The sequence below is a fragment of the Xiphophorus maculatus genome, chromosome 16 (genome assembly GCF_002775205.1).
Source record: "Xiphophorus maculatus strain JP 163 A chromosome 16, X_maculatus-5.0-male, whole genome shotgun sequence".
Lineage (NCBI taxonomy): Eukaryota > Metazoa > Chordata > Actinopteri > Cyprinodontiformes > Poeciliidae > Xiphophorus > Xiphophorus maculatus.
In genome coordinates, this window is record NC_036458.1 from 9,219,389 (window position 1) to 9,244,169 (window position 24,781).

Below are 24,781 nucleotides of genomic sequence, written 5' to 3' on the forward strand. Positions count from 1 at the left end.
TAGGCTTATTTCATGCTCCTAATGAGTGTAAACTCACAGCAAGTGTAGGAAGTGTTTTAAGACGTCAAAGTAGCCATCATGCAATATTTTGGTCATAATATCGCTATGCTGAGCTTGAAAAGCAGTCATCCTCGCTCGTCGCTCGTCACTCGTCACGTGGCCTCTTTGCCTCCAGGCTGTCATCGTGAAATAAAACACATGTACAATTAGGCTAAGGTCAGAGGAGTCGCTTCAGGTGTCAGCGCAGTTTAACTTCTTAGAAATCAAACAATTTCCTCCTCAGTCTGAGCATCAAAGATTGTTTCAATGCAGCCTCCTAAAATTGGGGGGCCCTCCTTTTTTCTTTTCAAGCAGCACTGAGCATTCTGAGGTCTCTCTAAAAACCCTCAAAGCTGGAATCTACCTCTTTAAAAATTCACCGCCTGTACTCCCTGCCAGCTATTTTGCTGTTGTCTGCTGCATATATTATACAGTGGGGGGCAACAGGGTCGGCCTAGATTGACAGAATGGTTATTTCCTTTCTCTGTCTCTCTCTTTTTATATATGTCCTCTATTCGTGTTTTTCTCCTTCTCTCTCTTTTCTCACTGGTTTCTCTCAAAAAATGATTCATTACAGCTCAGTAAAAGTACAAGCAGCAGCAGCAGAAACACTTTTTTTCCTATTCCCAAGTCACTCTTCAAATATTTTTATTACTCCACTGAGATCTGTAGCCTTCTATATGTAAATGTAACCCTCCCCACCCTGCGATCCCAGAGGTTGTTGAGTGTGAAATGTAAGTATTTTAGAGTCGTGACTCCCGAACCCCAGTGTTTTGTTTGTTTTTCTTAACCAGTGTTCCAGTTTCAAAATAGCAGGGTAAGAGAACCAGTAGAGCAAGTCATATAATGGGCATTGTTCCACCTTGCTGGTTGGTTTTAGTTACACACGCTCCACTTTATTTCTCCTCCACTTGAGACGGAAGCTGAGCTAAACAGATGGATCAACTGAACCATCTGCAGAAATGACAGATGGAGAGATGTAATCAATAGGTGCTCTGTTTGGTTTCCTGCTACTCACTTCCAGATAAATTAGGAGCGAAGAGACAAAAACTCTTCAAGGGGGAGAGTAACCGTGCTATAACAGCGAGAGCAATCTTATCATATTGATTCACTTTTGATGCTTAATGGAGTTTCTCTGCGAGGAAATGCAAGCAGTGGGAGGTTTTATGGAAGGAAGCAACACGGATCAGAAAGATTAAAGGAGGTGCAATGAACTAGATTTTAATTGAAGTGACCAGATTTCTTAAAAAGTCAAGGGGTGTGCTGACAAACTCCAATTAGTGCAATGCTGTGATGTTGAGGCGATGAGGACAGACACGAGCAGTAGGGAAGTGCGGGGAGCGGGGAAAGCACGGGCATCTCAGCCAGAATCCATAAACCTGGCTCGCTGTGCATTTGCCCCACCAGTCCTCCCCAACCAGCCCACACGAGGGGCAGTATTTTTAGCACATCACCCGTAACTGACTCTCTGCAGGCTGGAGCTGCTGGTCTTTTTATTTTATTCCAGATGGGAGAGAGAGGAAGAAAGAGAAAAGAAAGAGAGAGGTGTGAGTCATCGGGAGCTACCTTTATGTCACTGTGGCACTGTTCCTTCCTCTCCACCATCAGACTGTGAATTTAATCCTGTTTTCACTTAGTCTGCTATCTATCTATCTATGAAAATGTATTTTCTCTCTTATGGATTTCTTGATCATGTTTCTGATAATTAGAAAATAATATTCAAATACAAAACGTAATTTTCAGATATTAACTTGATTTTTTTTTTTTTGAGGAAGAAAGCCTCTTTAATCCAATCTGCACCAATGCAAGAAAGTAAAAACCTAAAACTCTTTGCCTTAGCTGACAATGAGTCTTTCATATTTACGTGAAGGAATGTTGCCCCTCTCTTCTGTGTGTGAATTGCTTCACCATTGCTTCACCATTTGAGAGCTATTAAACACGATGGGCCTTTTTTAAGGTCATCCCACAGCATCTCAGTAGGATTTAAATCCGGACCATGCCAAATCGCTCTCAATCACTCTCCTGCTGCATAATGCAAGTGCAGATGAGCTTAAGCCGACCTTCAGGGTTTTCTGGAAGAGATCTGAATTCCTGGTTCTACCAGTTACAGCAGGTCATCCAGTTTCAAACCATCAACATTATCGCCAACACGTTTGACTGAAATAATGTAACTGGACACGCACCATCCAAGAAGTTCTACTCTTGTCTCATCAGTCTACAGAGCTTCATATGTTGCACTGGTTTCTATATGATCTCCTAGATGAGACCTGTAGGTAGGTTGGCATCTTTGTTCTGGTACCAATTTTCAATATTTTTTTGATTTGTGGATAATGATTCTCACTTGCTGAACTTTTGATCTATTTTTCTTTTGTTTGTGATTTCTTTAGACCTGGGCATGATTTGTTATTTCTTTTAGATCCATTTAAGTAATTTTTTTTAATTCTACAGATCTAATCAGACTTGGATGAGGCTTGTGCAATCACATTCATACACAGGTTACTTTGGATACCTGTTAGTTTACCCATGTCTGAGACGAATATTTTGTCTGATGACCTGGAAAGACTAAAACTGTAAAATGTGAAAACAGAGTCCTTTTTTATTTTTGGGGGGTGGTTTGGGAGCGTAAACTCTGTTTTGAATTTCATGAGACAAAAATTTCCATATCATTTCTACAATTTCACATTCTGTCATATTGAATTCAATCTAGATATGAACTGCAGCCTAATAAGCAGCCCTGGCATCCCATTCATCATAGTCGTTTCTCCAGAACAAAGGCGATTTGCGGAATATTACCCCCGAATGATAGATAATTACGGATATAATGTGATGCAAAAATAAATGCAGGGCGCGGTGCAGCCGAGCGTGAAAGTGTTCAAGGTCGATTTGAACACATGTGATGTGGACCATTTAGCTTCACGCTCTGAATCGTACCGTAACGCGTTGATGTTGTGCCTGAACACAAGGCTGAGCAATTTCTTCCTGCTTATCTGTTTTGCACATTGTTCCTTATTTTAGGTGTTCAAAATCATGCTGTGAGCTTCTTCTTTTCCTTTTTTAAGCATTAAATATAAAGTCACACCTCCCTCTTTTTTGGACACTTTGAGGGTACCTCTGACAGAGATGAGCTGAGAGGACAACACTGACAGCTTTACACTTTTAAAGTTGACTTGCCAGCATGTTAGCCGCTTTCCTGTCCACTATTTGATCTGTTTTCAGGCCTGTTATGTTCTCAGCTAACCCCTCAGGGAATTACATGGCTCTTTAGAGGAATTATGTGGCTCCACTGTGTCCACCAGCAGGCCGTGTCTTTTGGCAGATAAACGATGTGAAGAAGCCTAAAATCTAACAGCTTTAGGATAAAACAAGAGGGGGAAAAAGATTTTGGGTTGAACTCCATAGTCCACCCTTTAGGCCTGAGGGGATCCACAGATTCGAATGATAATTTAATTGTCATGTGACAGCTGTCACAGTCATTATATCCATTTTTAAATAACAGCATTAAGAATCTAAAGGCATGCTAGCAGCTCTGTTACGACGCGCACCAGTGCTTTGAATTAAACATGAATGTCACAGTGCATCATGTTTTTTACGGTCACCACATTACTTGAGATGAAGCTTACAAACATTTAGTGCTAATAAAATTCAAACTGGAAAAATGTTATGATGGCTGTGTTAAAAAAAAAAGTATGATAACCAACTAAAAGTCTGACTTCACCACTGGTGGACACACAAAAAAAATGAAGCATCCTTTGTGGTAACAAAGCAACTAGACACATGTCGAACTTCTTGCAGCATCTGAACACATTCTGACTTCAGCAAAATTCCCAAGCTATAACTGAAGTTTATGTTGATAATATCAGAGTTATATATGTGGAATTTCCCCTTAGAAAAAGTTATTTCTCTTTGGGCCAAATGCTTCAATTATGCATAAAATATGCTTACAGTTTTTCTTGTTATTTTTAAAGGAAGAACATTTATATGGCTAGAGGTTACAACCTCACATCAACGGAATAAAAAAATACATATACAGTGTTTGCTTTTATTCACCTTCAGTTGTCTGAGATACAGTAGATGTGTCTAAAAATGACTGATCAAGACCAGGAGAACTTTTCTTTTGCAACTCTACAAAATGAACAAGTATTAATAGATCATTCAGATTCTCTGGCAGAAAATAAGTGCCATTTTAGGTTTTTGAAGTCTGTTGAAGATAACAGCCAATAAAGGCCATACTCCAACTGTACATCTGTGTTTATCTCCTGATCCTCTCAGCAGAATACAAATGATCCAATAAAGGCTTCCCCCATCAGACATAGCACAGCAGAGGATAATCTTTGTCTTGGTATTGATGCTCATTTAACTGTTGTCCCCTCAGCTGTAATTTTGAATGCTTTCTGTTTTGACTCCGCAGGCGAAGTTGTTCTGGACTTATAAAGTCAACTGCCTCAGTTCCATGATTCCTTCATTGAATGAGTTTGTTCCTCTGGTTATAATTTCAGAAATGAGAACAGAAAATAAAACAGATTTTATCTTCTCAAATTTACAAATGACTTGCTAGACTTCTGACCGAGCTGGTATGTGCACATTTCTGCTTTAGTGCACATTTTAATTTGCAAGTCTGCAGCAGGATCAAACATGTTTACATCTACGCATGCATTATTTTCTCATTAATGTGCATTGTGATATCCAAAATGAGTGTCTAGAGCGAGTATGTTTTACTTGATATAAAGCACTATGCATAAATTGTGCTGGGGGGGATTAAAGTCAATTCAGTTACATAGATGATGAGGCGGATTTCACTCAATTACTCAGATTTTTATTAAAGACAGATTATGTTGCCAATGGTGGTAAAACATTATAAAGCAAATTGTAACAGCCTTAAAGTTTCTCATCCTGTCTTCTGGTGAGGAGATCAATTTAAAACTGAGATTAAATTTTGATGGAACTCAGTGGAGGAAGGAGATTCAATATAAAGAAGGGTTCTGTTGCAGCCTGAGAAAAGAAAGTGGTAAAAACATAAGCGCTATGGGGAAAGATTCCTCTCAAGGTCAAATTTAGCAAAAGCTTTAAAGAGTTACATAATGGAAATAATATGTTATGTCAATCTGATCAAAATAGGAAGTAAGAGTTTTGATTGGTATTTTAAAATTACTTAAACACATGCTGATATAAACACTTTTTTGTGTCCAGTTTCAGTGCATGTTTCATTGCTAGTGCTTCTCCTGCTGTCATACATTTAGCCCCACCACAAGCATGTGACTTTTCTCTTTTCTTCAGCTCACAAATTGGTAAACAGGTTTTTATGTCTCAGGACTGAAGAGCTGATTTTTTGTCTAATGATTTTGAAATATGTTGTTTATCATGATCTTGTTTACAAAGACAGATGGCCACTGACTACCAGACTTCGATTCAATGACGTCACATACTCTGACTAAGTTCACAGGGAAGAGAAACAGGCCCACAGGATTGCACATCTTCCACCACACTTAACAGTAAGTGTCCAGAGCAACGTGGAGAGCTCAGTGTTGACCAAAGCACAATTACATTGCAATAAAAAGAACCATCAGAGTATAGGAAACTTCTCCTGTTTACATTATAAATGTAGGGCAGAAACAGCTTATCATCAACCCAAAACAAATGTTTGGCATGTTGCCTAATGGTTGTTCTGGAAACATGGTGATGTCAAGATGGCACTCTTTGTTGCAGTTTTTTAACAGTGAACTGTTGACATTGTTTTTACCACACTTACCATGTTTCTAGTGACAAAAGAAAAACTTGGCTTATCATCCTGCCTGTTGGCCAGCAGATAAGACAAATCAGCCAACGTGTCACATCATATTTATACCCCAGGGAAACAAAAAGTCATGAATTACTAATCAGAAATTACTTTAAATGTAATCAACTTAAAAGTGTAAAGTGGGGTATGAATGCTAATAAGCGCGTTGACTACATTTATTTTAAAGATTCTCCTTTAAAATAAATACATCTCCACAAATATATATATGGTATATATCTATATTTCAGTGTAAGACATTGCTGCTAAAATGGAAGAGTAGTTTTTCAAAACATGTGTTTTCCAGCAATCCCAATAAATCTGTCCATATTTATATTATCAACACTTAAAAAAAACAGTATAGCATACTTTACAGCAAAAAAAAAACAAAAAACTTATTTTTTGTTTAAGCTGAATTATTTGTCTTGTTATTTTGTTTTGCATTAATTTATTCATAAAGTGTACCCGGAAAAGATTAAGCAATTAGACAAAATGAACTGCATTTGACTGCTCTTATAATGCTAATAAAAAATGATAATAGGCACTACTTGGGACAGTCATTTTAGTTAGAGAACAATAAGGAAATGAGCATGATTATCCTGGATAGCAATGAGATTGCATTAGTAGGAAAAAGGCAGGCTTGTCAGTAGAGATTCATTTATGGTAAAACTGCCTCGGGGCCATTGCCTTAAAGCGGAGCTTGTCTGATGAGTCAATCTGTCTGTCATTTTAATGCCATGCTGCTCCCTGCCCTCTTGTGCCTCGTTTGGATTCGCTCTCTTTATAAAGCACAAGAACTTTGATTACCCTCATTTGGTTGCTTTGTTTTTCCGTTTTCACTTTATGTGACAAACAAAACTTTTGCTATTTTTTTTTGCTTATGTTTTGTCTCATAGAGACCTAAACAGAGTTCAGGTCCACTAATCATTCTCTTATTGACCGGTAGCCGAAATCAGACTGAATAAAAAACCGAAAGCCATAAAAAAGCTGTAAGTGATGAAAATTTTCCTGTCATCTTCATGGTGGCTTTAAATTCGAAGATAGATTGTGCTGCTGTTTTTCTCCATCCCCCTTTTTCACCTGTCTACGGTGTTATGATAGTGCACTGTTTGCTGCTAATGGGAACAGAAGTGGGAGATTAGTGACTTGCAATATATTTATCAGCAGAGAATTGACTGAACATGTGGAGCCATGTTCCCCATAACTGATGGCGATATGATGGAGGAAGATGCTGAGACTTGGTAATGAACCCTGCTTGTGATAGAAATAGCAGTCGGAGTCGAGCAGACCGTCTGAAAATGTCAGACTTTCGGAATATGGGCTGCGAGAGTCGGCAGTATGTCTAAACAGAATGCACGTCTCCCACTCTGCGTGTCCCCAGACACTTTTTCGTCTCACAAAAGGAAGCATTCACCCAAACACATGCTCACGCACAGGCATCCACAATTAATTGTGCCAAAGCGACTCGCCGTCTGCCTTTATATGAATGCAGCGCGCGAGCCCTTCGTACTGCGGTTGGCTTTTGTTTTTCCACTGGCAGATGGAAAGAGAGAAAAAGAGAGAGGGAGAGAGGAAAAACGGCTGTAAAAAGACAAGAAGCGAAGAGATTTAATTTCGAGTCAAAGGTAGACGCTTCATGAAGTTCCTGCATGGTGACAAACACTTTACCATGATGATGAGAGCCTCTTTATGTGCCATGCCCTACAGGGTGCAAGACGAGTCTTGCCCATTATCACTCATCTCTCAGTTGTGCCTTTATCTGCCTTCCCATATTAACACATCCTCCCAAACCAACACAACATACATGCCTGAGCAAAAGGCTCCTCCATGAACTCAGTTTAGCTTGCAGAGGCAGCAGCCACAATCAATATCTTCAATATACATACTGGAATATGGAATAGAAACTGAAATCAAGCTCAATAAAACAGTGCAAGCTGAGGCTGGTTTGGTTTAATCTCATTACATTGAGAGCCCCGGGCTTCTCTCCTCCTATTTATAGCACCCTGGGAGAGAGGAAGGCCGACGTTGATGTACACAGCACCGCTGGTTTGTGCAACTGTGGCCATGAGTGGCAATGAGTGTGACCAATTGCAGACAGATATTGCATGAAATTTTATCTGACAAAACACACAATTGTCAGTCATCTGTGAAAAGAGGCATCTTCATTTTCTGTCCTTGAAACACACGTGTGCTCCTGCCTCTTAATTTTTTCCCACACTTACCTTATCTCCACTCTCTTTATCCTAACAGCCTCTCTATGGATTCGGTTTCTCTCATCCCACCTGTTTGAGGAAGTCTGCCAGTTAAAGCTGATAATATTGATTTTATCTGAGCAGGGGTGTCCTCTTCCTGCAAGAAATAACTAGTTTGGATTCCGCTGGAGACCTGTCTTTGCGTTTGGAGTTTGTTGCCGGAAACAGGAGCTCGGGTTTGGGGACGTTGCAAATTTTGGCTGGGTACCATCTCTGCTGTGAATTGCATGATAAAGCTTTTGGGATCTTCTGAGAAAACAAGAAAAAAACAAAAAATAAGAAGCTCTGGAGAGAAAAAATGCACAGAGAGAGGAGTCCGTTCTGATCTCCGTTAAGGAAGCCTCATGCAACAAAACCCCCAATCCACACAAGTAATCATACAATAAGCCCTTGAATCACAAATAAACACACAAAGAGAAACCCAAGGCCTCATTTGTCCTAATTACTCCGACTTTGTTGGAGGTAACACACATCTCCCATTCGGCTAAAGCATCTTTCAGAAATCCCATCCAGACATGGTAAACTGTATAATGAAGGAAATTATTAAAGGACAGCGTTTTACCTCAAACTAAAGGAGACGAAGCCTCTTCAAAATGTCAAAAAAGTCAGACTGGAGAGAAACGTGACACAAAAATACCACCCTGGACCTTTGAGGCATGTTTTTCTCCTCTTTCTGCCCTCCAACAGTCTGCACATTTCCCCTTAATGTGTGAACATGAACATGACCTACAAGAAATGTTTTGGCAGGTTGCATAGCTCACACTTGACTTAGCAGAGGTCAGGACATGGAACAGCGGCTCTTTTAAAAACACAGGAAACCGAGGTATGCACAATTTTCCAGCCAAACACACATGCAGCTCCCACAGACTTTAACTATGTGTGTTAGATGTACATTATGCAGCACACTGCAAAACATATGCATAGCCCACCAAGCTTTGACACAATACAATCACAGATGGGAATGTAATTGATTAGGATTTTATGTGATTTGCATTGAAAAGAGTTGATCAGATTGTCCTTTTTGTCCTTCATGATGTGAACAAACAGCATCATGAAGAAAAAGGAACACAACGTTTCAGAGAGCACTTTTCAATCCATCCAGTGTTCTGGGTGAACACTGCACTTCACCTGGAACACACCTCACCTCACTGTGAAACATGGTGGTGGCAGCATCATGCTCTGATGATACTTTTTTTTCCAGTAGGGGCACGGACGTTGATTGGAGGATGATTGTAGAGAAATTCCGTGGCACTACTGGAAGAGGTGTCGTAAGAGGACTCTGTCGTTTTTGATTTGTTTTGTTTATTTTTATGTTTTGAAAATGTAATCATTCTAACTAAGAAGCTCCATCTACATGGAAAATTAATCAAAGACTCAACATCTTCTGCTTTGCCCTAGCATTTAAACACAATTCTTCATGAAGGAAAAAAGTTAGAGTGGTTGTACTTTTACAATTTAACCTGATTTTAATGGCTTCTGTGAGCAGGTTTTGAAAAATATATAACACTTTTAAGTGAAAAGAAAATAGAGATTCTCTGCTAAAATATCATCATATGTATTTTTTATTGCTTACACCACATGAATGATATAAAAATATAGACACAAAGCATCTATACAAGCCTGACTTCTCTGTTCTGCATGGCACAGCGTTTAGCTTCTGTTTCTTTCTGTGAATTTCAAAACAGTCTTCTTTCCTTCAAGAGATTCAGAGAGCAATCAGCATTCACCGCCTGATTTGTTTTGTCTATTTTCTAAATTAGCACACTATGAAATATTCATTGGCACATTTAGGGAGCTCTCATGCTGAAACTGTTTGAATTATCAGCATGTAAGCTCAAATAAAAACACTTTCAGCGAGTTGTACAACATCAGCAGTGGGTAAAACAAACTTTTTTTTTTTTTGTCCTCTAACCCTGCCTGGGTCACACTCTCAATCTGTCAGCGGTGTTAATGATGCACTGAGAAAAAACATATTGAGCGTGAACAATGCAAAAAGGACAATCTGATCAAAGCTTTTTTTTGTTTTGTCAGAAACGTTGGAGAAGGCCATGATGAACACAGTAAAACCATCTGTCCGGTTACTCCAAACAGGAAGACTCCCTTTTAAAGCTGTCCAGTGAGGCTGACCGTGCCAGGAATATTGGGCAAGAAAAGTGTCCACAGGCGGGAGATCTGCCTGATACCTGAGATGAGACGTTGGCTTCAGCCGTCTTAAAGTGAGTCTCTCGGCACGAAGCGTGGTCTCCAGGTGCACGCCTTCATGTCACCCAGCTCTGATTTGTTGTGAGTTTTCCGATGAGCTGCTCTGCACTTCCCCTCGCCAGTGACACAACGGTTCGGACACGACGCGCCGCCACACAGCCTTACATTTGTTCTCTCTGCTCTGCCGTGTGCACGCTTCAGTGACACGCAGCTGACAGAGGGATTGTCAGTTTCAGTCATTTAGACAGATCTTCACTCAGACAAGCAGCCTAAAGTGCATTTCAGAAGGGGTTGCCCTCCCCTTGTGGTATCACTCTGTGTCCCAGCATCAGAAAAAAAAAGTCATTTCTTGCTACCACTAAAACAGAACGCCGCTGTTCCTGAGAAATTTCGTCCGCTAGACACACAGCAGCTGTGTCACTGTGCAGTTTTTAATTTAGCCATGTATTTGCTCGGAGCCCAAAAAAAAACTCCCATATTCTGAAACTGCACATTTTGACATTTAAATCATTTTTCAGCACTGAGGACCTCTATCTTGGTTTCAAGAGGGCAATTTGATTTCACTCAAAAGCTTTTTTTTTCTTTTCCTTCTCAGCTCTTCTTTGCCAATGGGGCGAAAGAATAAATTACTGTTACTGTAGCTAAAAAGGTTTATTTTCTGACATAAGAAGAATAAATCCAATGAGAAAGTGATTTGAAATTGGGTTTAAAGGAGGTTTGTTTTTACACTTCAGAGCAAATGGAAAAAAAAAATTATTTTTTTTTCTCGATCAAACAGTCTTCCCTTTGATGTCTAGGTCTGTTTGAACTCCATTTTTTTATGTCAGCTTATTTCCAGCCACATAAAGACAGTGTTTGTTCCCAGTATGATCCTTAGCGCAAGAGATATGTAAATATGTTTGATTTAATCAAAAAATTTCTTCACTTTAATGTAAAGATTTTCTATCAGATTTTACTTCAGGAATGGTATGTGTGTTTTAGCAATTCTAATGTTGTAAGCCCAATTTTTAAAATGAAAAAATAATATGTTGTGATGATCCACATTTATGCCATAAAAAATAGTGCTGGTTTTTGGGTTACGGTTTATGTTTAGGACTAAGATGTGGATTAAGTTTAGGTTTGTTTTATGGTTAGCCATGTACAGGTTATGGTTAGCTTTAGGGTAATGGTCAGGGTTAGGATGTAGAAAACAATGACAAAGGAGTGGAACTCAATGCAAAGTCCTCATGAAGACAGAAAGATGAAATATGTGTGTGGTAGGGTCGTTGCAAGCCACAAAGGATGTCAAAGGATAATAGAGAGAGTGTGGGGTGAAATGATAGATGTATGATAGTGCGCTAAATGCCGCTGTAAGCAATAAGAAGACTATCAGAAACAATCTCAGAGGCAGTGGGGAACCAAAGAGAAGTAGGGGCGAAGATGAGGGGAGCAAAAGAAGCTGTGAGGGAAAAAAAACAAAGATGGAATCAACATCTCTCATTTAGAGTGAGGTAAGAATCTAAAGCTATTGTCTGAATGGACAAAAACCAGATTTGAACAATATCAAAGAAGAGGGGGGCAGGGGGGTGTTAGCTTCAGGCTTATCAAAATCACTACGCTATCTTGAATGAAACAGAGGAAAGTGGAGCATAATAAAGACAGAAAGTTCAATGAAGGGGAATTAATGGACATGAATCCAGAATGAGAAGGGACTAAGGACTTGTTTGAAATAAAATGAAAGCAGACAAGCTCCATCGAATGGGGGAGATAATGGTAGCAGCATGCAGGTTGACTGGTTGTGCCTCATGCTGCAGCTCTCTTTTGTCTGCTCCCACTGGGATCGCTGCCCAGTCACCACTTGTGAAAAACAAAAAATAAATAAATAAATATTGGCCAATCACTACTTTAATGCAATTTGGTGTGAAGGTAATTAAAATGCACGGATGTCGATATTTCCGCTGGGTTCACACAACCGGCTGAATGTGCAAAACCAGCGGCCCGAGTGTCAGCGAGAGGCTGTACGCATAAGAAGGTTTTCACACACAAGAAAGAGACCTCGGGTGAAGGCTGCATGCTCTGCCTTGGAGCACACACACACACACACACACACACACACACACACACACACACACACACACACACACACACACACACACCTGTGTGGTGTCATCCCTGTGTTAACACAAAAGGGATTTCATGGGAAGGTTTTCCTGGGATCTGCCTGAGCCCGGCCAGTAGCGAATGGCGTTCCAGCACACGCACCGCCTCCAGATACTAATTAGCTCCGAGAGTAAAGAGAAAGCATGATGTATTCACAGAGGAGCACAATCTGTAGCTTAAACAGATGGTTTCTGCACACAAATGAGATAAGAGGTCCATTACTTAGTGCTATTAAAACACATTACTAGGAGGAACACCCTCAGAGTGGGGACTTCTTATTATTTCTAGGAATGTAAACGTATGATTAACTTCGAGATACAGCTGTTAGGTAATTAGCTGAAGCTGTACCTCATTATGATCGAAATTATTGTGGCGGCCAGCCGGTCAGCTGAGCAAGAAACAGAAAGAAACAAACAAAAAAAGCAGCTCTGGGTTATAAATCTGAGCTGGATTTGTAGCTTATGGGATACAAAATCTTGTTAAGATAGCCTGAGGTGATTGGTGGGGAAAAGCTTTGGTCTGAAATTGCTACAGACAACTGAACAGAAATCCAGTGCTGCTGCAATTCAACTCTATGAAGACTTCCCTTCTTTTCGGCACATCTATTTCACTTTATAGCTCCGCCGCTCCTGATGTGAATCCAGTGGGTTCTTCTTCATATTGACACACTTTGTTGTTGCTTTTTTTCAGTAGCAGGGTTAAGACAAAAACCCACGGCAGCAGATTTGTATGATGACCTGCTGCTCTGTCTTTGTCAGCACGTTATTTGGGTGTTAAAGCTTCCCAAAGCTCATAGAGGGGATGGGACCTGATGACTGATGCGCTCATATCTGCTTCCCCTTATGAAAGAGCTGATGAGACGGTTGAACAAAAGGCATCGGGGATGTAAGGAGGAGGCAAACTGATTCTCTCGGGGGAAGTTGATTGCCACTAAGACTGCCATTTTGTAGGCTATTACATAGGCACAGAAATAGACGAGTGAAAACAACTGGAAAGACGGATTCTTCAAAGAGGTATGCAAAACGGCAGGCAGATTCTCTCATCCCCAGACTCATGAGAGTTAAGATCAGTTTGTTTTCGAGGGGATTCTGTCACAGCTGCACATCTCAATCTGTTTCTCGCTGAACCTTGTGTGAGGCTTTCCCTCCAGCAGCTCTCAGGATCATTGATCTTTGGAGCTGCAAGGCGAGGTCTTGACCATCCCTCCTTTGATTGAACAGTGTGCTTCTCTGAGACACCGAGGTCGCGCTCCGGGTCAGGCAGTTCTCGACAAAACCAAAGACCAATCATTCCCCCTCCCCTCTCTGCTCCATGAAAATACTCAGTGTTCCTCGGCTGATTAAACGTTACACATAAAAAGAAAACATGTTTGGGGCCAGATAAAAGCACTGAAATCCTAAATCATGGGTCAGACGTTTACAAAGCGTAACTAGGTTTTAGCCACTTTTTCAAGATGATTATACAGCATAAACGCAAATGACCAAAACAAAAAAATGGGGAACACATCTGTAGTTATTATGTTTTTTGTTCTCTAATCTGGTAAAAACTATACATACTGACTTGAACATAAAGACGTACCCCTAATAATATCATGTAGCTATGGACAAGGTCCTGGTACAGTAGGTGGTCCTGATGACTATTGGAGCTCTCAGCAGAACTGCTTTCCTCCAACAAACCTGGTATTTCAGGCTAGTCCACAAATTTCTAGTGGGGTTGGAAAGATTTATCTACTCTAAAATCAGTTTTGATGTCTGTTTGGTATCATTTCTGGAATGCCGAACCACATCCAGGTTTCAGTCAGATAGAAGTTGATTTGACATTAAATCCTACCGTGCTGCCAGCACAGAAGAATTTTAAACAAACCCTCTGTGTGATGCTACCATCACCATGTTTGACAGCTTTTACAGCTTATAAGGTTCATCTTGACTCATTCTAGCATTCTTCAGACACTGTGCCCTCTGGCCATAGAGGTTTCAGAAGAGTTTAACGATGTTGATTTTGGAGCATGCACTTCTTTTGTGGCTGGTACCCACTCATTCCACTTGGATTGTAAAGTTGATTCACCATAGAGAGTAACACAGGTGTTCCAGTAGGTTCCAATTTGACAGGTTTGGGCCTTGAACTAGTCAACTTCAACCCGACAGGGTGATGGGTTGGTTTCAACCCATCAGTTGAAACCAATCGATTTAAATTAACATGATACAATGTCAGTAACATAGCAGGATGTTACTGATGGGTAAACAACATGTGGTTGAGGTAAAATCTGATAAAATTTAACCACATATTGGTACGCATATTTGTCTGAGCATGAATAATTTTGATGTGCGGATTAAAGAATTCAAACTTGTGCAATCTGTTACTGCTATTTATTTATTCTGTGGGTGTGTGTGTGTGTGTGTGTGGGCGGGCGTGGGTGTGTGTGTGTGTGTGAAAATCACAGAAAATTTACACAATCATTCAAGTCTAGAAAGATATATTCAATGCCTCCTTACACGTTCAAAATTAATGTGGCATTAATGCCCATAATGGCTGTATGTAAACCTGTTCTGAATTATTTAAAGATATGCTATGACAGACTGATTTTTACTGACTGATGTTTTCTGAAGCTTCAATCGCAGAAGCTGACTTTGAGATTTCGTACAGGTCATCCTTGTTGGTCTGCTGCTAAGTTCACATTTCTATCCTTTCTGCTCATGTAAATAAGCATATGCAGGGGTTTTTCAGTTTATACAGGCTGATCTGTATTCCATAGGCCAGATTTAACCTAGCAGAGCCAACGGCTCAAAACACAGAGCTGCTGCATCAACATGGATTTCATGAAGGATGATGAAAACAAAGCCAGGATGAGGCATCTCCTCAAAGCATTCCTCATCCTGAAGTAATCATAGAGGAGGAATTCATTGTCCCTGTAATATAGAAGAATGACAGTAATAACACAACAGAAATCCCTCTGATCTCCCATTGTTATGAGAAGAGATAATGTCAGGTTTAATGGCAACCATATGGACTACAGGTCAGGCATCAACCTGTGCACATCCCACACATATGCCTCCACGCACACACACACACACACACACACACGCACACACGCACACACACACACACACACACACACACACTCACTCAGCAAGCCTCATTTCACCACTACTCTGGACACGCAACATTTATCTGGCAACCGTGGCCGCTCTGTGCCTTCCTGACCAGTGTGTATCGCAAAACACACCATAAATCGCACACTAGACCTCATGCGCTACGATGCACTGACGTGAACATGAACAGTTGGAGCCAGCATGGTGAGCACAAAGAGCTGGAACCAAATTATTTCCAACTCTCTCTTGCTCTCTTTCTCTCTCACCGCCCACATGGGGAGAGGGGCAGGCTGAGTAAGTCCCAATGCACTAAAAATTGGACCGCCTCAGCGCGTGTCCTGGGGTCTGAAACACATATCCGGCTTTCCTCTAGTCAGCTGGACTTGTTCCCTGTACTCCCTGGGGCCCGCTGGGCTGTCCGTCTGTGTCATTAAATTAATGACAGTAGTAAAAGAAAAATACGCATAACTGCCTGATCCACCTTTTCGTCATCATTCATGTCAACTTCTATGTATTTGAAAGAACCACAGAAGACTGACTTAAAATTGATAATTCAGCACAGGCCTTGGCCGTCCTCAGATAATCTCATAAAAATGCAGTCATTTAACTGCAAACTTACCTCATATTGAACAGACTGTGCATTTTACTGCACTAAAAAGAAGCAGCTAAGAAAAGAAAAAAGAAAAAAAAACAACCCTGCTATCTTCAAGGCAAACAGCAAATTGTTGAGTAAGGACAAAGTGGTTGTATTGCTTCAAGATTCACTTAATGAAAAGACTTGAATCTAATTTTATTGCTTAACATGCTCCATATAATTCAATTCAAAAGTGGCTTGGCCAGGATGTATGCAGGTAGGCATATGTAGTACAATTCTTCTGTCTGTTTGGGCTTCGTATCTGTCCGCAGTGTCAGCCTGAGCCCTCTGGTTGATGCAATGAATATCTCACTGTCATGTCTGATCAAAGAGCAGCCATGTGGCCCAGATTAGATGTTGTCTGAAACCATCTGTGTTGACAGTATGGTGGTGACACATGTCCAGGTAGCGCTGCATAATTGCCACTCATCTCATTACAATCACTCCCCTACTTATTTATTTATTTATTTATTTATTTATTTATTTACTTATTTTAACCCTCTCGGCAGGTCAGAGGTCAGAGCATTTCCCATATTCAGGTTCTGCCATGCGCTGCTGTGCTTGGGCATCAACAGCCCAGCCCCCCACCCCCACCTCCTGCCACCGTAAAGGCCTGGAGCGCAGACGCACATCGTGTTACTCTTCCCAGGGGTACATGTAGTATGTGGACTGCAAAACTGTTACTGGTATTTACAGATGCTGATTCCGCGAAACGAGTGGGCGGCCTGCTTTTTTTTCCCCCCCTTTTCAGGCGCATATTTGACACAATATGCCCAAGGACTCATAACGCACCGAAAGCCCACGCCTCCAGGTAGAAAGCCCCGGCATATGGGTTAACCCTTCACATGCACCGCGTTATTACGCACTCATTAAAATGCCCTACTCCCCACCCCACCATCACCCCTCCTTCCCCCGTTTACGCATACGCCTTGTGGGCTGCCATGGGCTATTATTGAGATGGTTGGGATGCGCACTGCTCCCTCCTCGCCTACCGTTTATTCCCGACACAGTTTCCGATGGATGTGTTTGTGGTCCCGTGGAAGGAGGACGGCCAGGACATCCGAGACTTCTTCAGTCCCGGTCGGTCACTCGTATCCACGGCGTCTGAGCGCTCCATGTGCCGGTGGTGGTGCCGGTCGGTGTCGGAGTATCCCCGGTGTTTGATTTTAATCGGGGTCCGGGGCTGTCTCCATAGATGCTGTGGAGGTTTCAGAGTCGCCTGTCCCTCCCGAGGAACCGGGAGCGACAGCGAAAGGCTCTTCTTCGAACATGGTGGTGGTTCCATCATTGTGCAAAAAAATAAAATATAATACACTAATATTAATTTTTTTTTTTTTTTTACTTATTGACTAAATTATATGGCTGTAATCGCGCGTTTGAAGCAAAAAGCGAATCATTTCATGTCCCTCTCTGCCACTTGATCTCTGAGCGAACAAATCAAAGTGACCAAGTCCAGCACAGCCCAGATCTGAACCTTGTTTTCTGAATAACATCAAAAACTGTCACAGTGATAACCTGTCAGGCCATCCAGAAAGCCATTAATCTCATTGTTTTCGGCGGTGGACAGTTTCAGTTTATCCCAGAATCTCCTTTCGACCGTGATCCTCACTAGTCTGGGGTTTTGGTGATGAGACACCGGTCCTGCTGTGTCTCCTGAAGTTTGACGCCTCATCGCCCATGGCGCACAGCCGGATGACAGTGTTTATTTTGGAGAATATATTGCTTTTTATCAGCCTCTTATTGCAAAGACACAAAGAACGCTGGCGCTGGCTCCTCTCCCTGCGTGTTGCGCTATTATTGCTGTGCGTGTGTCTCTCCGCCGAGCTAAAATCTCCAAGCCAATTTCAAAAAGTACTTCATCTATCACGATTCGTATGGAGCTACGGCATCCCTGTGCGCAAACTGGAGCGCAGAGGTCTCCAGTATTCCCTCCACAGAGATGACCAATCCGAGAATCTAAAACTGGACTCTAATGCCCACTCTTCAAAAAATAAAAAAATCAGGACGGTGCGAAGAATTGTCCAAAACCCAGATGCGATCTTTTGTTCTTTGCGGTCCAGATTTTTCAACATTCAGGTGTTAAGTCCAATTGCGACACAAAAAAAAGACGCAAACTGATAGTTGCTGAGCTTCAGACATCCTTCTCAGTGTGGACCATTATCTCCCCATCCTCATATTTGCTAGAGTTCGACGACAAACATTGGCTTCATCACAGCGCGCCCTCTCCCTCTCTCTCCCTCGCTCTCTCTGTGGTGGATGGGTGGTTGTTCCTCTTTGCGCGCATCCGTTATGCCCCATGTCCGTTCACTGCGCATTTTCCTAACGCAAAATAAACTAATTGGGCAAACAGTGTGAGGGGTTTTGCCCATTGTGCCTAAATTTAATGACTACAGCCATTTGTATGATGTTATCAACGCCTTGCAAAAGCACTCATAGTCTTGAAACATTTTTTCCCCCTTATTTTGCTACTTTACAACCACAAACGTCAATGTATTTCTTTGATATTTTATTATATAAAATATAATCATATAAAATACCAAAGAAATACATTGACGTTTGTGGTTGAATGGGCCAACACGAAGCAGTGCATATCTGCAGTTTTCAAGTAATTCCTTAACAATTGGGAACTCTTAAACACCCATCATATTTGTTGTCATCTTAATGACTGATACTGGACACAAACATGATAAACCCTCCATTGTGGTTCTGTCTGTATGAGTCGTTTTTATATTATTTTATATTAGCGTGACTATCAAATTCCCTGCAACCCACAGTATGATGCTGCCATCACCATGTTTTACTGTGAGAATGTGGTGCTCAACAGATGCATGGAGGTGATGGAGTTTAATTTTGGGATCTGACCAGAGCAAATACCTTCACATGCTTGTGGCAAACAACAAACTGGACTTCATTTGGCCTTTTTTCCCCCAACAATGCCTCTTCCATAAAGGGGAAGTTTATGCACTGCTAAATTTACAGTCAGTCGATTCTCCCTCATGAGCTGCTTACATCTGTTGCTCCTCCAAAGGTACCACGGGGCTTTTCTTACGTAACTTGTTGGTTTATTGGATGGCTGGATGAGTTAAGCCTGCTTTAAACTTTCCCAGAACTTTGACCACTTAATATAAATTGCATACTGTTGGACTCTCGGTAACTTCTTGAGGCAACTTGTGGCACTGGGTTTTAACTATGGGTATAGTAAGTAATATAAACGTAAGTCGTATTTTTTATGTTTTTTTGCAGTAAGTCGTTTGAAAACATATATCTCTCCATGTTGGTCTGTCACTCAATTACAAAATTGACACAGAAATACATTGTTACATTGTGGTAAAATGTGTAGCTTTATGGATATTTTTGATATGCACCATATGTCAATTCTGCCATCTATTTCCATATTCAACTGCTTAGATTGGCAACAAGTAGCTGACCCCAGTGCTCTTTAAAGTACCTGGCTTGTTGGGCAGATTCTCTTGTCTAAAAAAGGGTCATTTCCATTTAGGCCAAATTAATTTTAAGGACATTTATGAGTAACAATTTCTCATCATTGTTCTCCAATTGTGTATATTAAATTACAGAAATTCAAACCTATCTTCTGATAAGCTAATGCTTCAGTGATAAAAGTGCCACTTTTGCGAATAATGTTCTTATTCCCGAAAGCCGGATTACACGGATTATCCTCTTTTCTTGCTTCAGTACATTTACTGTAATGAAGTAACTGAAATTACTGAGCTATCTTGTCACTTTTAGGTCAGATACAGATTGGAGTTTAAGGAAAACAGCATAAGAATTCATTTTACCTCCACAGACATAATTTCAGTATAGCTGTCAAACTTTCCTCAAACATTGGGATTTTCCATAAAAAAAAGTAGGAGATTTACTTATGACAGCAAGTGAGATAGAAGTTTAATCTTTTAGGTTGCATAAAAGCGAAGACACATCCTTGCCTCCTTAAAATATTTCCTGTCGGTGATTTGTTGGACTCATTGCACAGCTCTGGACTTGACCTAAAATAATCTTCAGATTCAAATAGAAGGCTTGGATGGGGCTGCAGGGAAACAGGCCATCCGAAATGCTCTACTTATTGCCATTGCTGACCCTAAAACAAGATAAGACATAGACAAAAGTCACACACTGAAACTAACAACCAGAAACCTCTGGATGTTTCTGCTCCTCGTTCCAATCTGCTAATCCCGATTCCTGACAGCTCAAAAGGGACGATTTGGTAGCAAAATTAGCTTTAATGCTTAAAAATAATAACTCCACGTATTCGTTTGAGAATGTTGATTTCCAATAAGAGAGAACACATCTGACAGTACGGGTCCTGAATGGAGAGTTGTGTTCTGCTCACAGCTTCGGTGCTCAATCTGCACCATTCTGTACTGTAACTAGAAAAATGCTGCTGTTGGGAGGCAGCGTCAGGATGAATAACCTGCAAGTCCACCTTCTCCTCAGGGCCTACCGAAAGCATTCCCTCATTTCTACCAAAAGGTGCTGCCTCAAGCGTCCAAGATTTCTATTAAGCATAAATGTTTAAACAACAAGTTTTTGTTGTTGTTACTTTGTCCCAGAAACACCAGAATATTGCTGGAATACTATCAAGCCTGGCTGCAAGATTTTGAATAAAATATGAAAAGATAAAAAATCTGATAAAGAGGCAAATATCTATTCCATTCAACTTGTAAAACAGGACCCTAATCTTTCTTTAAAAAGCATTTGGTTGGAGCTGCCTGGAGCTAATCTATGATGCCCCTTTAATATTTCTATCTGTGGACCTCCCTGACCTTTGCTCTCTGTTTGCTATTCTGACTTGCAAAAGTGCTTCAAAAAGTGCTATCAGGTTTGGGATTCCCACAGCTTTCTTTAGCTGAACTCAGATTTTCAGATTTACTTCTGCCACAATTATCATTCAAATTCACATCTTTAATTTTCTTCTGCAGCAGACATTTTTTATTACTTATGCCACGCTCAACCCTCCTCCACCCCTTCTCCACCTCCACTCTTCAGGCTCGCATCCTTCACCGACCTCCACCACCAGTGTCGGGTCCCGGGGGATGACATTCCTAGCCTACATCGGGAATGCTTATCCGAGCTTATTGCAATTCACAGCTCGATGTCCTCAGCCGGGGCCCGAGCGCCAAAGAACTTTAAATTCATGCATGTCAATAAACCTTTTTAATCGCTGTTTTTTCCATCTGAGTCTCTCCAGATTGAATTGAGGTATGTCTTGAACTCAAGGTGATACAGGAAGAAATTCCTTTTCATCTTCAGTTTTCTGACAGAAGTTTGTTTATGATTTAAAACTCTTCATGTCACTCCATTAACAAAATGTCTTGAAGGGGAGTAACTTGAGCATATGCACTATGGGTAGTGTGTTCTTTTGGTGATGTGTGGCTTTAGTTTAGTTTATCCACAATTAGCTGTTGCTGTTCTTACAGTCGTTCGTGCATCCCATGATTGTCCAATTTTAGAAATGTCAGTTTTGTTATATTTCTTCTCAAATTTTGGATAAATGTCTTAACTGGGCCATGACAGACACATAATGTTTAGCTTTTTTTGTAGCCAGCTCCTGACTGATACCTTTGTATGACCATTTCTAACTTTTCTAAAAACAATTTCTTTAGCTAAAAAATGTCAATGAACACATTTTATTGTGTTTTATTTGTTTTTCTTTTGAAGCACTTCATGACAATTTACGACAGTTTGTAGTGTTGTATGTTTACTTGTTTATCAGTATTTTTGTTTCACACCATATTTGTAACCTAGCCTTACTTTTGTGTGTTTCTGTCCTTCCAGTCATTTCCCAGCTACTGGAGGCAGATTACTGGATATCCTATTGGTTGCTGCAGGTCTCTTTCTGATAAAACAGGAGTTTTTTCCTTCTGATACTGTTGCCTAAGACACAGCGTGAGGCGAAATCAATCAAAGTAAAAATTTTATGCACTCTATTGACTTCCTTATCTGCAAAATGCATAAAATGGCCTTTCATATTTCCTAATTTACCAAATCTGATGTATTGAATTGCGTTGGCTCATAATGGGATTGATTTGGGCTGGGTTTGTTTTTTTTCATATGTTTTAGCTGAACTTGTCCAATAGCACCCTGAGATGGCTTGCGGCTTTAATTGGCACAGAACATAAAACAAAATTCAATCAAACTCGTATGTTTTGTGTTATGGAGAGAAGCAAACGCATTACCATAAGAAATGCAGCCTCACTGTGTTATAGACTTCTAGTCTGGATTCTGTCTATACTGTAATTACCACCTTTCGAAGCAGGCTGACTCTGTAAGGAGCTGCTTCCCTCTTGTTCATGTGCCTTCTGCCTTTTCTCCTGTCTGGCTTGGCTCAAATTAAGACGTTACTCCACTTGTATTTCACTTGAATGTCAGTTAGAAAAAAAACCACACACACTTCCACTCTGCTTTACTTGCTTCACGTGAGGAAATATTGCTTTGAGCTAAGGTATTAAACTTGAAACCAATACACAGCAGGAAAACATCCATGACCAGAACGTACGGGATGAAAAATGAGCACAGAAATGTTGCTGAAATGTAGCTAAAAGAATCGAGCTGCTTCTGATGAAGTAGTGGAACGTTTTTGTAGACAATGAAATCAGTTTGAAAAGTGGATCGCATTTACTCCACTCTTAGATTTTATCATTCAGGGATGGTTTAGGAGTGAATGGAGTTCTTGCAAAGCTCGCCTTGCTTTAGTCACGTTCCACACATTGACAACACTTCTGATGTTTCTGAAGCCGGAAACATACGTATATTATATATTTGTTAAGATAGTTAAACTCTTAATTAGTCTGTAAAAGTGTGGTTGCAGGATCTGAGCTATAGAAGCTTGAGGGAGAACACAGTGATGCAGAAGAGCATTAATCATTTTGTCAGAGTCTTTAAAGGGCCAGAGGAGGCCTAATATTAGATATTTGTCTCAGCTCAAGACACTCTGCTCCTTCTTGTTGCATTTTTGTAACTGGCTAAAAATGTCAAGCTGTTCGGAGAAATCTGCGAATGATGCTAATTCATCTTAGCTCTCCAACACTCTTGATGTTTATGTATGTACAATGCACAGGTCAAATATGTTCAGCCTTGCTCTGAATTTATGGCTTTGAGGGAAATGTGCGTGTTAAAGACTGCCAGAAACTGAGACCGTGGGATGGTTCACAATAGGGATTTTAGAGAATGGAGCATATCATTCAGCCAAGCTCTCTTCGGGCTTCACATGTCAACCCTCAAACTCCACATAATTTAAAAGCCTCTGAGCCACAAATAAAAAAAAAATTAAAAAAAATGTACCCTAGATTTCAAGTCTAGCATGCGTAACGTCTTCAGTCTGGTCCATACGTGCCATCTTCATTTAAGATTCGATGCACTTTATATCTCTGCTTAGCCAGCGAATAAATCAGCAAATTAATGTTTGTTTTGATTGAGGGCATCTTGACAAACACTCAAGAATGTTTTCTTGAGAGGAGACTGCCAGTTATAGCGCATAAAGTTTATATTTAGAAAGCTGGAATATGATGCAGGAAGAATGGCAGACAGATATTTTTATACACTGAATGAAAAAAACAGTATATATATACATATATATATATATATATATATTTTTTTTCTTTTCACTCCCTGAGATTAAATCAGACTAAAATTTTCAGATTTTTGTATTCCCTTAATTAATGCAAGAATAGTACAGAGTGTATGTTTCACCTTAAATTTCAGAACTTTGCATTTTTCCTCAAGCCTAAGACGATGTTGATACAGTGTATTTGTATCTGATGTTAGCTGTGTGTGAAATTATTTATGTTTCAATTTGCTGAAATAAGCTTAACAAAAGTTTATTTTTTTGCTTGGCAATTTAAAAGTAAAAAATTACTCTTTTTTTAAGCTGAGTCTGATTGCCCTGCAAACAATTCCATTCTGAAGAATTGTTTCCACACCATTAAACAACTAAATTAATTCCTTCATCAGAGACAAAAAAAAGGACTCCAAACTCCTGAAGTATTGGATTTTAAGTTCTTGCATAGCAACTGTGCTTGCACTTTATCTTGAATAATAGTCTTTCTTTTACAATTGAAGGTCATGTAATGAAAACCTCACAACAAACTCAACCCAATAAAAAAAAAAAAAGAAAGAAAGCGTACAGACTGTGATGTGCTTTCAGCTCCATTTAGGTCAATTTCAGACCTTTCAGAAACATCCCCACCAGCTTAACTGTTTACACTTCAACATAAAGTGCAATCGAAATGAAAAGAAGTCACAGAAACAAAAACACTGCCAGACCATTAGCGTTATTTTTAATGTTCCCTGAACGAATAAAATGCTAATAATGAAAGTGGAAAGGATGGTCGACGAAATGACCGCAGTGCAGATTGGATCTCTTCGCTGCGGTGTGTGTCTGTATGTGGGGGGGGGGAAGAAAAGCTTCAGTGCCTGAATCAGCTGTGCACTTCATTTAGCGAGTATCTGATTTATTATGACCACCCTCATCAAATGGCTCTCTATGTTATACATTCATTTTGTGAGGAATAATTGAAATGCCAAGCAGTCTGACTTGTGGAACAGATGGCTGTGCAGTCTTTGGAAAAAGAAAGAAAAAACACCAGGTTTTATGCATACTCCCCAGTTTGATTTTAATGTTAGTTGGGAGGTGCATATA

The 24,781-nt window shown here is 40.4% G+C and overlaps 1 protein-coding gene across 1 annotated transcript in view; it reads right to left on the reverse strand.

The window, feature by feature from the left end:
* The window catches only part of LOC102229364 (cAMP-specific 3',5'-cyclic phosphodiesterase 4A-like), a 47,213-nt gene extending 28,866 nt beyond the window's left edge, over nucleotides 1-18,347 (reverse strand). Inside the window, exon 1 of the mRNA XM_005809049.2 lies at nucleotides 17,118-18,347. Coding sequence (XP_005809106.2) covers nucleotides 17,118-17,413 — 296 coding nt within the window. The 5' untranslated portion in view covers nucleotides 17,414-18,347. The remainder of the gene's footprint in view (nucleotides 1-17,117) is intronic.
* Between the last annotated feature and the right edge of the window lie 6,434 nt (nucleotides 18,348-24,781).